The sequence below is a fragment of the Theropithecus gelada genome, chromosome 10 (assembly GCF_003255815.1).
Source record: "Theropithecus gelada isolate Dixy chromosome 10, Tgel_1.0, whole genome shotgun sequence".
NCBI classification, from domain to species: domain Eukaryota; kingdom Metazoa; phylum Chordata; class Mammalia; order Primates; family Cercopithecidae; genus Theropithecus; species Theropithecus gelada.
In genome coordinates, this window is record NC_037678.1 from 7,969,960 (window position 1) to 7,984,159 (window position 14,200).

At 56.3% G+C, this 14,200-nt stretch overlaps 1 protein-coding gene across 2 annotated transcripts in view; it reads left to right on the forward strand.

Moving 5' to 3' along the window:
• LOC112633046 (NADH-cytochrome b5 reductase 3) overlaps positions 1 to 10,456 on the forward strand; it is a 31,795-nt gene extending 21,339 nt beyond the window's left edge. Inside the window, exons 5-9 of one of the 2 annotated variants that reach the window (XM_025399407.1) lie at positions 1,060 to 1,189; positions 1,640 to 1,723; positions 1,938 to 2,023; positions 6,133 to 6,232; positions 9,327 to 10,456. In XM_025399407.1, the coding sequence (XP_025255192.1) occupies positions 1,060 to 1,189; positions 1,640 to 1,723; positions 1,938 to 2,023; positions 6,133 to 6,232; positions 9,327 to 9,499 (573 nt within the window). In that variant the 3' untranslated portion in view covers positions 9,500 to 10,456. The remainder of the gene's footprint in view (positions 1 to 1,059; positions 1,190 to 1,639; positions 1,724 to 1,937; positions 2,024 to 6,132; positions 6,233 to 9,326) is intronic. The other variant, XM_025399408.1, reaches the window with a different exon arrangement.
• The last annotated feature ends 3,744 nt before the right edge of the window (positions 10,457 to 14,200 follow it).

Sequence of the window (14,200 nt, forward strand, 5' to 3'; positions counted from 1 at the left end):
AGAGTCCTGGCCTGGCACCCAGGGCCCAGGAAAGTGTGCTCTGCCTTTCCCTGGCTCTCCACTCCCCTCTGCCTCCACGCCCCGTAGCCACCCTCCGTGCTGAAGCCACAACAGGCTCCCCTCCCCGAGGCCCTGTATATGCACTGTCCCTCCCCCAGCCGCCTTCCCCTTCTCTATCCATCAGACTCCCCAGGCAGGGTGAGCCACTCCTCCTCTGTCTCCCCATCTCTTTGTAGGTGTCAGATCGAGGCCCTTCTCTTTCCCAAGACAGTAATCCCAGAGAGTGCAGAGCAGGAAGTAGTTCCAAGAGTGAGCGAGGTGGCCGGGCGCGGTGGCTCACGCCTGTAATCCCAGCACTTTGGGAGGCCGAGACGGGTGGATCACGAGGTCAGAAGATCGAGACCATCCTGGCGAACACGGTGAAACCCCGTCTCTACTAAAAAATACAAAAAACTAGCCGGGCGAGATGGCGGGCGCCTGTAGTCCCAGTTACTTGGGAGGCTGAGGCAGGAGAATGGCGTAAACCCGGGAGGCGGAGCTTGCAGTGAGCTGAGATCCGGCCACTGCACTCCAGCCCGGGCGACAGAGCGAGACTCCGTCTCAAAAAAAAAAAAAAAAAAAAAAAAAAAGAGTGAGCGAGGTTTTTATGACAGCACGAAACAGAAGGGACTGAGTGTCCACCAGGAGGAGTGTGGCTGAGTGGGCCTCCCAGAGCCTTGACTTTGCTGACGGGTGTCAGTGTCTCCCGTTGGGAGGGGCCCCGGAGACAGTTGGTGAAATGTGAGCGCATCCAGCCCTGGAGTTGGTTGGCCTTGTACACGCGGCTGGTGCTTTGCTTTCCCCGGGGATGTCGGCGGGAGGCCGACTCCTGGGAGGGTGGGGTGAAGGACAGGGTGCAGGACGGATACAGTTTGACGGCTGGGTGGATTGGGCTGCACAGGAGAAGGCCATGTGTGGGCCTCAGAAGAGCTGCGGAAGAGGCACTTGGCCCCGCTGTGGACAAGAGCTCACCCCTGAGGCCTGGAGCCGGTGACTGAGGGCTGCGGGGGTGTCTTGCAGGTTTACTTCAAGGATACCCATCCCAAGTTTCCCGCCGGAGGCAAGATGTCTCAGTACCTGGAAAGCATGCAGATTGGAGACACCATTGAGTTCCGGGGCCCCAACGGGCTGCTAGTCTACCAGGGCAAAGGTGACTTGGGTCGGAATCCCTTGATTACAGAGCAGGCTCAGAGAATTGGAGAGCTTCGGGGTGCTGGGTGCAGGGTGCAGGTGCCTGGCTCTCTGTGGATGGGTGACTCCCACTGGGCCAGCTGTCCCTTTCTGGGACCTGAGTCTCCTTGCCTGTAGAGGGGATAAGTTGCTGGCACAGGGGTTGCAGACAGGCCACTCCCGGGGGCCACATCTTACCCACTGCCAGCCTCCGTTTGGCTTTCTCAGCATCTGAAACAAGCAAGCAAGAGGACGGAGCTGAGCTTCCGGGTTCCCAGCCTCTCCACTGCTCCTGCACCTTCCTAATGGCTGGCGTAGAATGGCAGCCGCCTCCACCTCGGACCTCACAGTGGGGGCAGGTTCTCCACCCTCTCCAGCCCCCACACATGGCATGTTTGATGGCTGGGCCTCACGCTTTCTCTCTCCCCAGGGAAGTTCGCCATCCGGCCTGACAAAAAGTCCAACCCCGTCATCAAGACAGTGAAGTCCGTGGGCATGATCGCGGGAGGGACAGGTACGTGGAACCCCCACTGAGGCGTCCGGCGGCTGATGTTAAGGGAGGAGTTGAGGTGTGGGTGAGGCGCAGGTTCTGAGTGCCTGGGAGCTACCGGAGGTCAGGGGCCTGGGCCCAGTGGTCCTGGCCGCTCTCCCCCGGTATACCTGGGCGGGGCGGTGCCTGTGAGCAGGCCTCACTCAGCACATGGGGGGCCTGGCTGGCTATTTTGCAGGCATCACTCCGATGCTGCAGGTGATCCGCGCTATCATGAAGGACCCTGATGACCACACCGTGTGCCACCTGCTCTTTGCCAACCAGGTCAGTGGGTGTCCCCAGGATGGGCAAACTCAGCTTCTCCTGAGAGGGGACTTAGGGCCTGCTCAGGTGCTGTTGAGGGGTGTGCGCAGCTCTGCTAAGATTCTGGGGATGACCAGCATGGGGGCAGCTCTGAACGTTCTGTGCACTGGCAGCCTTGGCAGCGGCATGGCCGGCAGGCTTCGTGGTGCAGAGCCTGGATCTGGCTGAGGGGGCTGCCCTGCGGGGAGCTCCCTGAGCACCCCATCCCCTGGCTGCTTCCTCCAAAACTCAGAACTCCCCTCACCATGAGCACAGATTGGAACCCGCCGGTGGAGTGGGAGGAACAATGGCCTGGGCTGGCCTGGAGATGGAGGGGCTCATATGAAGCTTCGTTTGCACGAAGCCCCTGAGGTACAGGGTGTCAGGGCAGGATTTGAATGTTGGTCTCTCTGGCTTCTGATTCATATCCTTGTCCACGAGCCCACTGCCTGCCTGTTCTGGCCTGCTGTGTGGCCTTGGACGAGCTGCTTTCCCTCTCTGGGCTTCACTCCCTCATCTGTAGAATGAGCTGATGAAACTGGGTTGTTCCAAGGTCTTTCCAGGTTCAGTGTTTTGTGACTGATGACGTAGATTGGAGAAGAAGATACTTGCCTGAGGTCCTTGGATGTGGGTCCTTGCCCCACCCTGCCTCCCCACAGCTGCAGAAAACTGCCCTAAGGCAAACCGAGATGGCCTTGCTAGGCCCAGGGGAGAAAGGCAGAAATTCCAGGCTGGCTGGCGTGAAGGGAGGGAGGGCAGCAGTGAGACTTGGTGGTGCTGGGTCCGAGTCTGTGGAGGCCGCCAGACTGTCTGTCATCTGTACAGGCCATCTTTGTACCTGGTAGCGAGGACAGTGTGGTCACCTTATTTTGTACCTCCGGAGACAGACTTCGGGAGGGGCTTGACTGTGCAAGTCTCATGGGAAGTGCTCAAACCAGGACTCAAACCAGGGCATATTTTTATTTTTATTTTATTATTTATTTTTGAGATGAAGTCTTGCTCTTGTCCCCCAGGCTGGGGCGCAGTGGCGTGATCTCGGCTCACTGCAACCTCTGCCTCCTGGATTCAAGTGATTCTCCTGCTTCAGCCTCCCAAGTAGCTGGGATTACAGGTGCCTGCCACCATGCCTGGCTAGTTTTTGTATTTTTAGTAGAGACAGGGTTTCACTATGTTGGCCAGGCTGGTCTGAAACTCCTGACCTCAGGTGATCCGCCTGCCTCGGCCTCCCAAAGTGCTGGGATTACAGGCATGAGCCACTGCGCCCAGCCTATTTTTATTTTTAAAAAACTATACTTTAGAAAACATCATTTTGTTTTACATTTTTGCAAACCTCAGAATGTCTCGCTTCATAGGACAGCTGGATTCCAGCGTTTGTTTCTGCATCCCATCCGCGTGACGTTGCCAGTTACGCAGCCTCTGGACAGTGGCCCCATCTACTCCTGAGAGAGCAAGAGTGAAAAATACCAATAATGTCTCAGTATTGTATGAAAACCGTTGGGCCAGGCCGGGCGCGGTGGGTCAAGCCTGTAATCCCAGCAGTTTGGGAGGCCGAGATGGGCGGATCACGAGGTCAGGAGATCCAGACCATCCTGGCTAACACAGTGAAACCCCGTCTCTACTAAAAAATACAAAAAACTAGCCGGGCGCGGTGGCGGGCACCTGTAGTCCCAGCTACTCGGGAAGCTGAGGCAGGAGAATGGCGTAAACCCGGGAGGCGGAGCTTGCAGTGAGCTGAGATCCGGCCACTGCACTCCAGCCTGGGCAACAGAGCGAGACTCCGTCTCAAAAAAAAAAAAAGAAAACCGTTTGGCCTCAGGGATCCTCTTCAGGGTCCCAACCCCAGGGGTCCCCACGCTACACTCTGAGAACCGTGCCAGTCAGGTCATCACCGCTCCTTTCCTCTCCTTCCTTCCTCTGTGACCTCAGTGCCTGGTTTTGAGCTGGGAGCCCCCTACCCTCGAGTAGCAGACCCCCAAGGTTCTATCCCTCTGTTCATCTGTCAGGTGGGTCGAGGCGGTGGCCACCTCACAGGATGGTGGTGAGGATTAAAGCATGAGACACACTTTAGCTCGGATAGGAAGACACACTTTTTTTAAAAAATTGAGACGGAATTTCACTCTTGTTGCCCAGGCTGGCGTGCAATGACATGATCTCGGCCCACTGTAACCTCCACCTCCCAGGTTCAAGCAATTCTCCTGCCTCAGCTTCCTGAGTAGCGGGGATTATAGGCGCATGCCACCACACCGGCTAATTCTTTGTATTTTTAGTAGAGATGGAGTTTCACCATGTTGCCAGGCTGGTGTTGAACTCCTGACCTCAAGTGAGTACTGGGGTACTCCTCAGCCTCAGCCTCCCAGAGTACTGGGATTACAGGCATGAACCACCGTGCCTGGCCTAAAAAGAAAGTTACACATAGGTAATAGAAAACAAAGTCAAAAGATGCACACACAAATCCTAACAGTCATTATTTCTGAAGGGTTTCAGGTACTTTTTCTTCCATATTTTCTGCATTTTTTTCCTTGAGCTCGTCTAGCCCAAAGCCTGTCTCTGTCCCTGTCCTCACTCCGTTAGAGCAGAAAGGGCCCTCAGCCTCCTACCCTCAGAAACTGGAAAAACTGTTTAACACCCCGTCTTCCCTAGGATGTGTCGAGGCTCATGCCTCTCACGCAGCTCATCTCCTGGAGGGGAGCACCGAGGAGCTGGACCTGCAGTCCCCCACCCTGGCAATTCCCATATTCAGGCGCCTCGGGCTACACGGAGGCTGGGTGCTGTTCCCCACCCTGGGAACAGAGAAGTCACATCTGTGGCTGCCTCCTGGGGAGAGTCCACCCCACCCTTGCCCAGCCTGGGAACTCAGTAGCGATTTGTTAGTTGGCAGACCTTTCTGGGTGGCAGCGGTCTTTGGCCCCCAGTTTCTTTGAGTCCCATGGGGTCAGGGACACTGCACATTGGCCTGAGGAGCCCTCTCTGTCCTGTGTGACCTGCAAACACTGGGCAGCAGCCTGTGATGTGATCAGAAGTGGAACGGGGATGGCGGGGGGCGAGGGCGCGTGTGGCGAGGCAGGTGGGAGATTCAGGAAGAGATCCTTGATAGCCCCTGGAGGGTCCAGGAAGCTTTTCTGGAAGGGATGATGCTGGACTGAGTTCTGTAGGGCTCTGTGACTGCCAGGTAGGGGTGGGGGAGCTTCAGGCCAGCCAGGGGGATGGGTGTGGGCAAGGCCCAAGGGGGCAGGTGGAGTGGGGAGTGGTGTCTGTACTTCCTGGTTTCTGGAGGTACAACCTGAATGAGATCCCAGAACTCAAAAAGACTTGCTGGAAGGCTCAGGGTGGCAAACCCTGCGCCTTTTCTTTTTTTTTTTTTTTTTTTTTTTTTTTTTTTTCAGACGAAGTCTCGCTCTGTCGCCCAGGCTGGAGTGCAGTGGCCGGATCTCAGCTCACTGCAAACTCCGCCTCCCGGGTTCACGCCATTCTCCTGCCTCAGCCTCCCGAGTAGCTGGGACTACAGGCGCCCGCCACCTCGCCCAGCTAGTTTTTTGTATTTTTTTAGTAGAGACGGGGTTTCACCGTGTCAGCCAGGATGGTCTCGATCTCTTGACCTCGTGATCCGCCCGTCTCGGCCTCCCAAAGTGCTGGGATTACAGGCTTGAGCCACCGCGCCCGGCAGCCTGCGCCTTTTCACAGGACCATTGCTTATTGTATGTGTTATACCCACTGCCAGGCTGCCCGCCTGGAGGGTCTGGCGCATTTCCCGTCTCTTCCCTGTTACGTGTCACGCAGCTCGGCCGCCTTTAGTTTTTTCCATTCTCCCCCCTCTCAGGACATTGAGCCCATTTCCCCACAACAGCAGAAGCAGTTGACACACTGAGTTTCTAGCGAACACCTTCACCCCTTTGGCAGCAGCTTTGAGGGGCTCTGTAGGCTGGACAAGGACAGGGGGTGGTGGGGTGATCTCTGGCCAAGTCCCCTCCTGGAAGCTCCACAAGCCTGTGGCCCACGGGTGGGTGCGATGACCAGGTGCGTCTCTGTTGAGTGTCTCCAGGGGCAGTCTCCGCCACCCATCCCTCCTGACTACCTGGCCCTGTCCCTTGCAGACCGAGAAGGACATCCTGCTGCGACCTGAGCTGGAGGAACTCAGGAATGAGCATTCTGCGCGCTTCAAGCTCTGGTACACGCTGGACAGAGCCCCTGAAGGTGAGCAAGGGAGGCCCCGTGCTGGGTGGGTGGGAGGTGCCAGCCCGCAGTTCACCTTTGCCCAGCCCTTCGTGGCGTTGAGCCTTTGCACAATGTCTGGCAGTCACTATGGCCCTGTGGGAGGGAGGTGGTGTGGCCCCGTCTCACAGATGAGGAACGAGGGCTCACTGAAGCACACGGCTGGAAACCACCACAGCCTGGCCTGGAACCCAGGTCCTTGCTTCCAGAGGTGGAGTCCTTTCCCGGGTGCACTGCACTGCCCAGCTGGGCAGAGTAGGCCAGCGTCCCCTCCCTGGGCGGGGCTCACTTCAGGGCAAGTCTTGGGGCAGCAGTGGCGGCTGCCTCTTCCACATCCCAGCGTGCACGCTCTCAGAAGCTGCCGAGTACACCAAGGCCATCTCTCCCATCGTCAACCCTGGGGAGTGGGCTAGGCCGACATTGGGGTTACCCTTGTTCCACCTGTCCAGTGGCTAAGCTGCTTGCCAAGGGAGTTGTGAGAGAGCCAAGACCACGCTGGAGGCAGCGGTGAGGACCGCCACACCCACCACTTGCAGTGAGGTTGCCTCTGGGAGTTAAAGCGCCCTTCCCTTTTCGGCTTCAGATAGAGATGTAGGAGTAAGTAATATGTCAGTTTCTTTGCTGTAAGAAAAGCAAAGCTCAGGCTTCCCCAGGCCAGTTACTTAGCTTAGGATCATTCTGGTGATGTTTAGCTGCAGGGCTGAGAGACGGTAGGGACTGCGATAAATTGGAGTGCGTCTGCCTGGTCCGGAGGACAGTGCCACCCGCCGTGGGCAGTCCTGCTGTGGAGTACAGCCCTGTGTGGCCAGGGCCTCTGCTTTTCAAGAGAAGCTGGGGACCTGCATTTTCTGGGAAATTTCTAAGTGTTGGAAGCACCATTTTTGAACACCCGCGTGAGCGCCAGTTTGGGGTCTCGTCCTACCATCTGCCCCTGCTTTGCCTCCGGCACCTCCTACAGCCCCAGTTTCCCCAGGACTCATCCACCGTGTGGGGCGCACACCCTCTGCTGATGAGGGAGCTCTGTCCACACCACCCTCTGCTGCTCCTCCCAGCAAGGAGCATGTGGGCTCCGGGACTGGCACCATGTCTCTGTCAGCCAGTCTCAAAAAAAAAAAAAAAAAAAAGCATTTATCCTGTACCCATGTGTCAGTCCAAAGGGAGGAAGTGATAGGCGGCTTTGCTTCCTTCTGACTGCAGTTTCTAATAGCATGGGCGAGGCCAGCTCGCTGCGAGGCAGGGTTTAGCCCTATCGGGATTCCAGATGAGCGATCCGGGTCCGTGGTGCATGCTGGAGCCCCTGCCCTGTGGCCAGAGCAAGGCCTGGTCCCCCAGGGAGGGGCCAATGCTGACCCCTGGTGGCAACAGGCGGCAGCGCCTGCACCATCGCCTAGGGACAGCTACCTGCCGATGAGAGGACTAGTTGGGTGATCGCCCAGCATTTTTCATGTACATTTATCGCCACTGTGACCCCCAATTCAAGCCTAGTTGAGGTGCTGCTGTAGCATTAGATGTAAGGTGAAATCCCAGAGATTGAGAGAGAAAGTGGTAACGGGCCAGTCTGGCTGTACCGTAGCTAGGCGAAGGATGAGGAGAGCAGCAAGGCCTCCAGGCAGGGGCAGTGACTGTTTACCCCCCAGAGCCACTTTCAGGACAGGTACAGAGAAAAATACACTAAGCCGTGCACGGTGGCACACACCTGTAGTCCCAGCTACTCAAAGCTGAGGTAGGAGGATCACGTGAGCCCAGGAGCTCCAGGCTGGAGGGCATTATGATCGCACCTGTGAATAGCTACTGCGTGCCAGCCGGGGCAACATGGCCAATTCCCGTCTTAAAAAAAAAAAAAAAAACCACATACACACACTAAAAAGAAATCCCTGTGAAATTGAAAGGTGTCTTACATACCTGCACATTTTGTACACTAGCAAATACAGTTTATTCCCGTGCAGTTTTCACAAAGTACTTTCAGATCCATTTCAGATCCATTGCCCGGCTATAAAAATATTTTCTGTGCCTTGCCTTGTTCCAGAGGGATTTAGGAAGCTTACAAAGACTCATCCGGTGAGTCAGAGTGGCACAAATGGAAAACAAGTGCAGGGCCATAAAATGAATGGACTCAGGAATGGGGTTTGTACAAAAACGGACTATAATGCACGCTTGCCGTGAATGGGCCATGCGTATCACTCCAGGCTTCCCAGCAGCCAAAGTGAAAAGGGAAATGTGACCAGTTACTTAGCTCATGGTGTCCGTGAGATAAAGAGGACCCCCTTGCTCAGCACGGTAGACTCTTCCTGGTCCCAGGGCAAGCTGGGACTGCTTTGGCCCCTCCCCGTCAGGACCTCCACAGTGTGGACTGTATGCTGTAAACTTTGGCCATCTAGGCAAGGTGTCTGTGTCAGCCAGTGCCAGCCCTCCTGGCCTGAGGCTTCAGCAGCTTTTCTGTTGGTGTTGAGGGCTGCGGGTTGGCTGTTTCTGGTTGCTAAGGATAGAGACCAGCCATATCATCGTGGGTGCTCAGGGCTCGAGGGGGCAGGACACACAGCTGAGACTCGGCTCCGCATGGGCCAACATTCTTGTGGGGGAGTCACAGTGGGTTCATGGAGGTGGGGGCAGTTAGAGACTGTCACCCTGGCCAGCCTGGGGCAGAGCACCAGCCTGGGGACCTCTGGATCCTGGAAGGTACATCTCGGTCATGTATTGTGTGACCTTGAGCAACTCAACTCTGGGTCCTCTGGGCCTCAGTTGCCACATCTGTAAAATGGGATTCATATTCCCCGCCCTGTCCACCCACTGGGTTGTTCCAAGGGCCACATGGGAGGCCAAATGGAAGCAAAAGGCTTTGCAAACTATAAAGTGCAGTGAGGGGAAGCATGTTGGGCTTGCGTTCTGGTTTCAGGCTACAAGGCCTGAGGCCACAGGCTTGAGTCAGGGTTGGGGGCAGGGGGTCCTGGTGACAGTTTGCTGGGATCAGCCTCTCCATTCTTCAGCATTTAAGGAATTCACTGCCTAGGGTTGGTCGGTCAGTAGGTTGGTGACCTCACCAGCCACACATCAGCTTACCTGGTCTCTCACCCCACAGCCTGGGACTACAGCCAGGGCTTCGTGAATGAGGAGATGATCCGGGACCACCTTCCGCCCCCAGAGGAGGAGCCGCTGGTGCTGATGTGTGGCCCCCCACCCATGATCCAGTACGCCTGCCTGCCCAACCTGGACCGCGTGGGCCACCCCAAGGAGCGCTGCTTCGCCTTCTGAGGGCTGGGCATAGCCACACGGCCACCCACCCCGCACACCCCATGCCCTGTCCACACTCACCCAGTCACCTCCCCACATTGCACACTGGGGCCCCGGGTTCAGCCTGGCCTGCCCGTGCCCTGGTGAATCACCCAGCCGAGCAGGCCCCCTGGGGTGCCTTCGGGAGCAGGGCTGTGTCCCAGGTGGGTCACTGCTGAGCCTTCAGGGTAGGCCCTGCCTGGCACTTACTGGTCCTTACCAGAGACGCCCAGTCCCATCCCTGTCCTCATGACCCCTCGTCCACCCCACACACACACTACAAGGCTGAGGGCTGCCAGCAGCCGTCTGCCCACCCTTCCCGGCCGTGGACCACAGTCAGGATGTCAGCAGACACAGACGGGCAGCCCAGAGCTGCGGGAGCCAGGGCCCACCCCAGCCTCGCCTGGCACCCCCACTCCCGCCTCAGGGCCAGGCCCAGGCCTCACCACCTGACACTGTGTGAGACATTGACACCAGAAAGCCCTCTTGGGGCACTGCTCCTCGCCCCAGGGCCCTGGTCAGCTGGGAGTTTGGCTCTCCTCTGGCTAGAGTGGGAAGAGGGAGCTGGCCACGGGGCCCTCCCAGCACCTCAGCATTTCCTTCCAATCCATCCAAACACTGAGGCAGCCTTGGGGAACCCCGAGCTGTGGGGTCGGCAGCCCGCTGCACCATCTCAGGGTTTTGGGGTCCTGAGCTGGGGCCACCATCCCTGATGGCAGAAGTCCCACAACCACATGTATTTATTCCTCTGTCCTAAACCGTCCCCTCCTGCCCTCACCCCCAGCACAGGGGGATTCTGAGCAGTGCCTCTCGTCTGAGGGACATATTGGTGACCTCGACGTTGCCTTTAGACTACAGTTGCATTAGCCTCTGGCGTATCGGCTTTTTCAGAGTCATTTATGAGCAGAAAAAAAAAAAGTAAAACTTTGCTAATATTAACCCTTCTCTAGCTCCTCGAGGGTCTGTGACCTGCATCACAAGGGGTCGGGGGGTTAGGAAAGGGCTGGGGAAGACCTAGCATTTTGTTTTTCTTTCTCTTTTTTTTTGAGACGGTGTCTCCTTCTGTCACCCAGGCTGGAGTGCAGTGGCATGATCTCAGCTCACAGCAACCTCCGCCTCTCAAATTTAAGCGATTCTCCTGCCTCAGCCTCCCGGGTAGCTGGGACTAAAGGTGCCCGCCACCACACCCAGCTAGTTTTTGTATTTTTAGTAGAGACAGGGTTTTGCCATGTTAGCCAGGCTGGGCTCGAACTCCTGACCTCAAGTGATCCACTCACCTCAGCATCCCAAAGTGCTGGGATTACAGGTGTGAGCCACTGTGCCCAGCTCTGGCATTTATTTATTTAATTTTTTTTTTTTTGTTTTGTTTTTGTTTTTGAGACGGAGTCTCGGGCTGTGTCACCCAGGCTGGAGTGCAGTGGCGCGATCTCGGCTCACTGCAAGCTCCGCCTCCCAGGTTCACGCCATTCTCCTGCCTCAGCCTCCGAGTAGCTGGGACTACAGGCGCCCGCCACCACGCCCGGCTAGTTTTTTTTTTGTATTTTTAGTAGAGACGGGGTTTCACCATGTTAACCAGGATGGTCTCGATCTCCTGACCTCGTGATCCACCCGCCTCGGCCTCCCAAAGTGCTGGGATTACAGGCTTGAGCCACCGCGCCCGGCCTAATTTTTTTTTTTTTTTTTGAGACGGAGTCTCTTCGCTCTGTCGCCCAGGCTGGAGTGCGGTGGCGCGATCTCAGCTCACTGCAAGCTCCGCCTCCCGGGTTCAAGCCATTCTCCTGCCTCAGCCTCCCGAGTAGCTGGGACCATAGGTGCCTGCCACCACGCCCGGCTAATTTTTTGTATTTTTAGTAGAGACGGGTTTCACCGTGTTAGCCAGGATGGTCTCGATCTCTTGACCTCGTGATCCGCCTGCTTCGGCCTCCCAAAGTGCTGGGATTACAGGCATGAGCCACCGCGCCCGGCCAGGCATTTATTTTTGATGTATCTTTGTGATAGAAAATTTGGAAAGTGCAGAGAAATATACACAGGAAGAAAAATTCCCAATCCCCAGAACCAAACCAGCTGGAACCAAGCAACCCTAGTCACCCCAATCCACCACTAGGCTGCTGCCTCCCGTCAAGATCAGATGAGTCTCGAGGCTCAGGGAAGTCAGAGGATGCCATCTGCACGGTGGTAAATTACAGAAGTGATGAGGCAAAGTGGGTGTGGGGCTGTTCTTAAAATGGGGTAGCAGGAAGGCCCCAAGGAGATGGATTTGGGCTGGGATGGGAAGAGAGAGCTGGCCCTGCCGGGGTGGGTGGGTGTTCAAGTGGTGGAAACAGCAGGTGCAAAGGCCCTGCCATTGGAACCAGCTTGTGGAATAAACTTTCAGAAATAGATCAAAGAAGGTGGGTGGCTGGAGGAGGCAGTGATGACGAGGCTGGAGGGGGGGCGGGGCTAGGCTGGTGCTATGGAGACTTGCTGGGTGACCCCAGGAGCACAGCGAGGTCAGTGTGACTGGAGGGGAGTGGGGGAGAAGAGGGGACGGGGCAGGTTCACAGGAAGGAGGGCCCAAGACCAACCCCAGGGACTAGGAAAGCCCTGTCTCCTCTCACCTCTCATTTTCCATTCTGTCTCTGGCCACCTCACTACCTACAGGGGCAGGAAAAGGAATCTCAGACCCAAAATGGCCTTTTCCACACTGTGGCCAGGGACTGTGCTAGCAGTGGACACACATTAGGTCTCATCCTCATTTTTGTCCTTGTCTGAGGCTGAAAGGCACAGGATTTGAACACAGGCCTGCCTGAGCCCACAAGAGGCTACCTCCGGGACCTGGGAAAAGGGGATGAATTGGACCTGATTCCTACCCCCTGCAGGTCTATTTCCCCATTCAGAAAACGGGAGAGGGCTTTATGGCGGCTATTCTCCATTCGGACTCAACACCTTTATTTATTATTTTTGAGACGAAGTCTCGCTCTGTCTCCCAGGCTGGAGTGCAGTGACACAATCTCGGCTCCCTGCAACCTCTGCCTCCCGGGTTCAAGTGATTCTCTTGCCTCAGTCTCCGGAATACCTGGGATTACAGGTGTGCACCACTACACCGGCTAATTTTTTGTAGTTTTGGTAGAGACGGGGTTTCACCATGTTGGCCAGGCTGGTCTGAAACTCCTGACCTCAGGTGACCCACCTGCCTCGGCCTCACAAAGTGCTGGGATCACAGGCATGAGCCACTGCACCTGGACAACACCTTTAAAATAACAGTTGTAACGGGTCCTTTACACTCCAGAATTCACAGGCAGTGTCACTTACCTATGCAAAGAATTTAAAAATCAACACAGCTCCAAATGAGTTATAAAAGAGCAAGAAAGGAGACTGGGTGCGGTGGCTCACACCTGTAATCCCAGCACTTTGGGAGGCCGAAGCGGGTGGATCACCTGAGGTCAGGAGTTCGAGACCAGCATGGTGAAACCCCGTCTCTACTAAAAATACAAAAATTAGCAGGGCTTGATGACGTGTGCCTGTAATCCCAGCTACTGGGGGTGCTGAGGCAGGAGGATCGCTTGAACGTGGGAGACTAAGCTTGCAGTGAGCCAAGATCAAGCCACTGCACTCCAGCCTGGGCAACAGAGTGAGACACTGTCTCAAAAAAAAAAAAAAAAAAAAAGACTGGTGAAACAGACTATATTTTTGCACGCAAACGCTGAGCCGGTCCCGGGGATACATGGGGCAGGAGCAGAATCCCCGGAGTCGCGGCCGCAGACGCTGCCAGGCTCTACCGACTGGGGCGCGGCTTCCCGGGCGGGACCCGAATTCCTTCCGCTGCGGCGCAGCTGCTCTGCTAGAAACTCCGTTTGTTCTCACTGAGCAAAAAGTCCTGCGAGTCCACAAAAGACAGGGAGTGGGGCCCTGGCTGGGAGATCCGCAAGGGGCTTCACTCTGGGGATGCCCCGGGACGTTGGGAGGGCCAGAGCCCCACCAGTCCCCACCCCCACGTGCCCGCCATCCCTGTCTTTGGGACCAAACGTCCAAACAAAGCTCTGAAATGCCCCGGGGGAGGGGGCCATCCCAGACTTAGATTACATGTTTATGATCAGTTGTGCTGACTTTAAAAAAAAAAAAAAAAAGTCAGCCGGGCGCGGTGGCTCACGCCTGTTATCTTAGCACTTTGGGAGGCCGAGGCGGGCAGATCGCCTGAGGTCAGGAGTTTGAGACCAGCCTGGTCAACATGGTGAAACCCCCGTCTGCACTAAAAATACAAAAATTAGCCAGGCGTGGTGGCACGCGCCTGTAATCCCAGCTCCTCGGGAGGCTGAGATAGGAGAATTGCTTGAACCCGGGAGGCGGAGGCTGCAGTGAGCTGAGATCATGCCACTGCACTCTAGCCTGGGCGACAGAGCGGGACTCCATCTCAAAAATAAAAACAAAAATAAAATCGTCCTCCGCATCTGCTCTACACTGCCCAGCTGACCCCACTGGCCAGCCTGTCCTCCCGTCGCGCGTTCCTCCTGGCACGCCTGGAAGGGAGGAAAGGCTTAATGGTCCCGTTTTATGGGTGAGGAAAAGAGGCCTGGGAGGGAGCCCGGAGTGGTGGGGTGAGCCTGTAGTCCCAACTACTCGGGAGGCTGAGGCAGAAGGATTGTACGATCGCTCTTACCCTCTTTCTTTCTTTCTTTTTTTTTTTTTTTTGAAATGGAGTCTTGC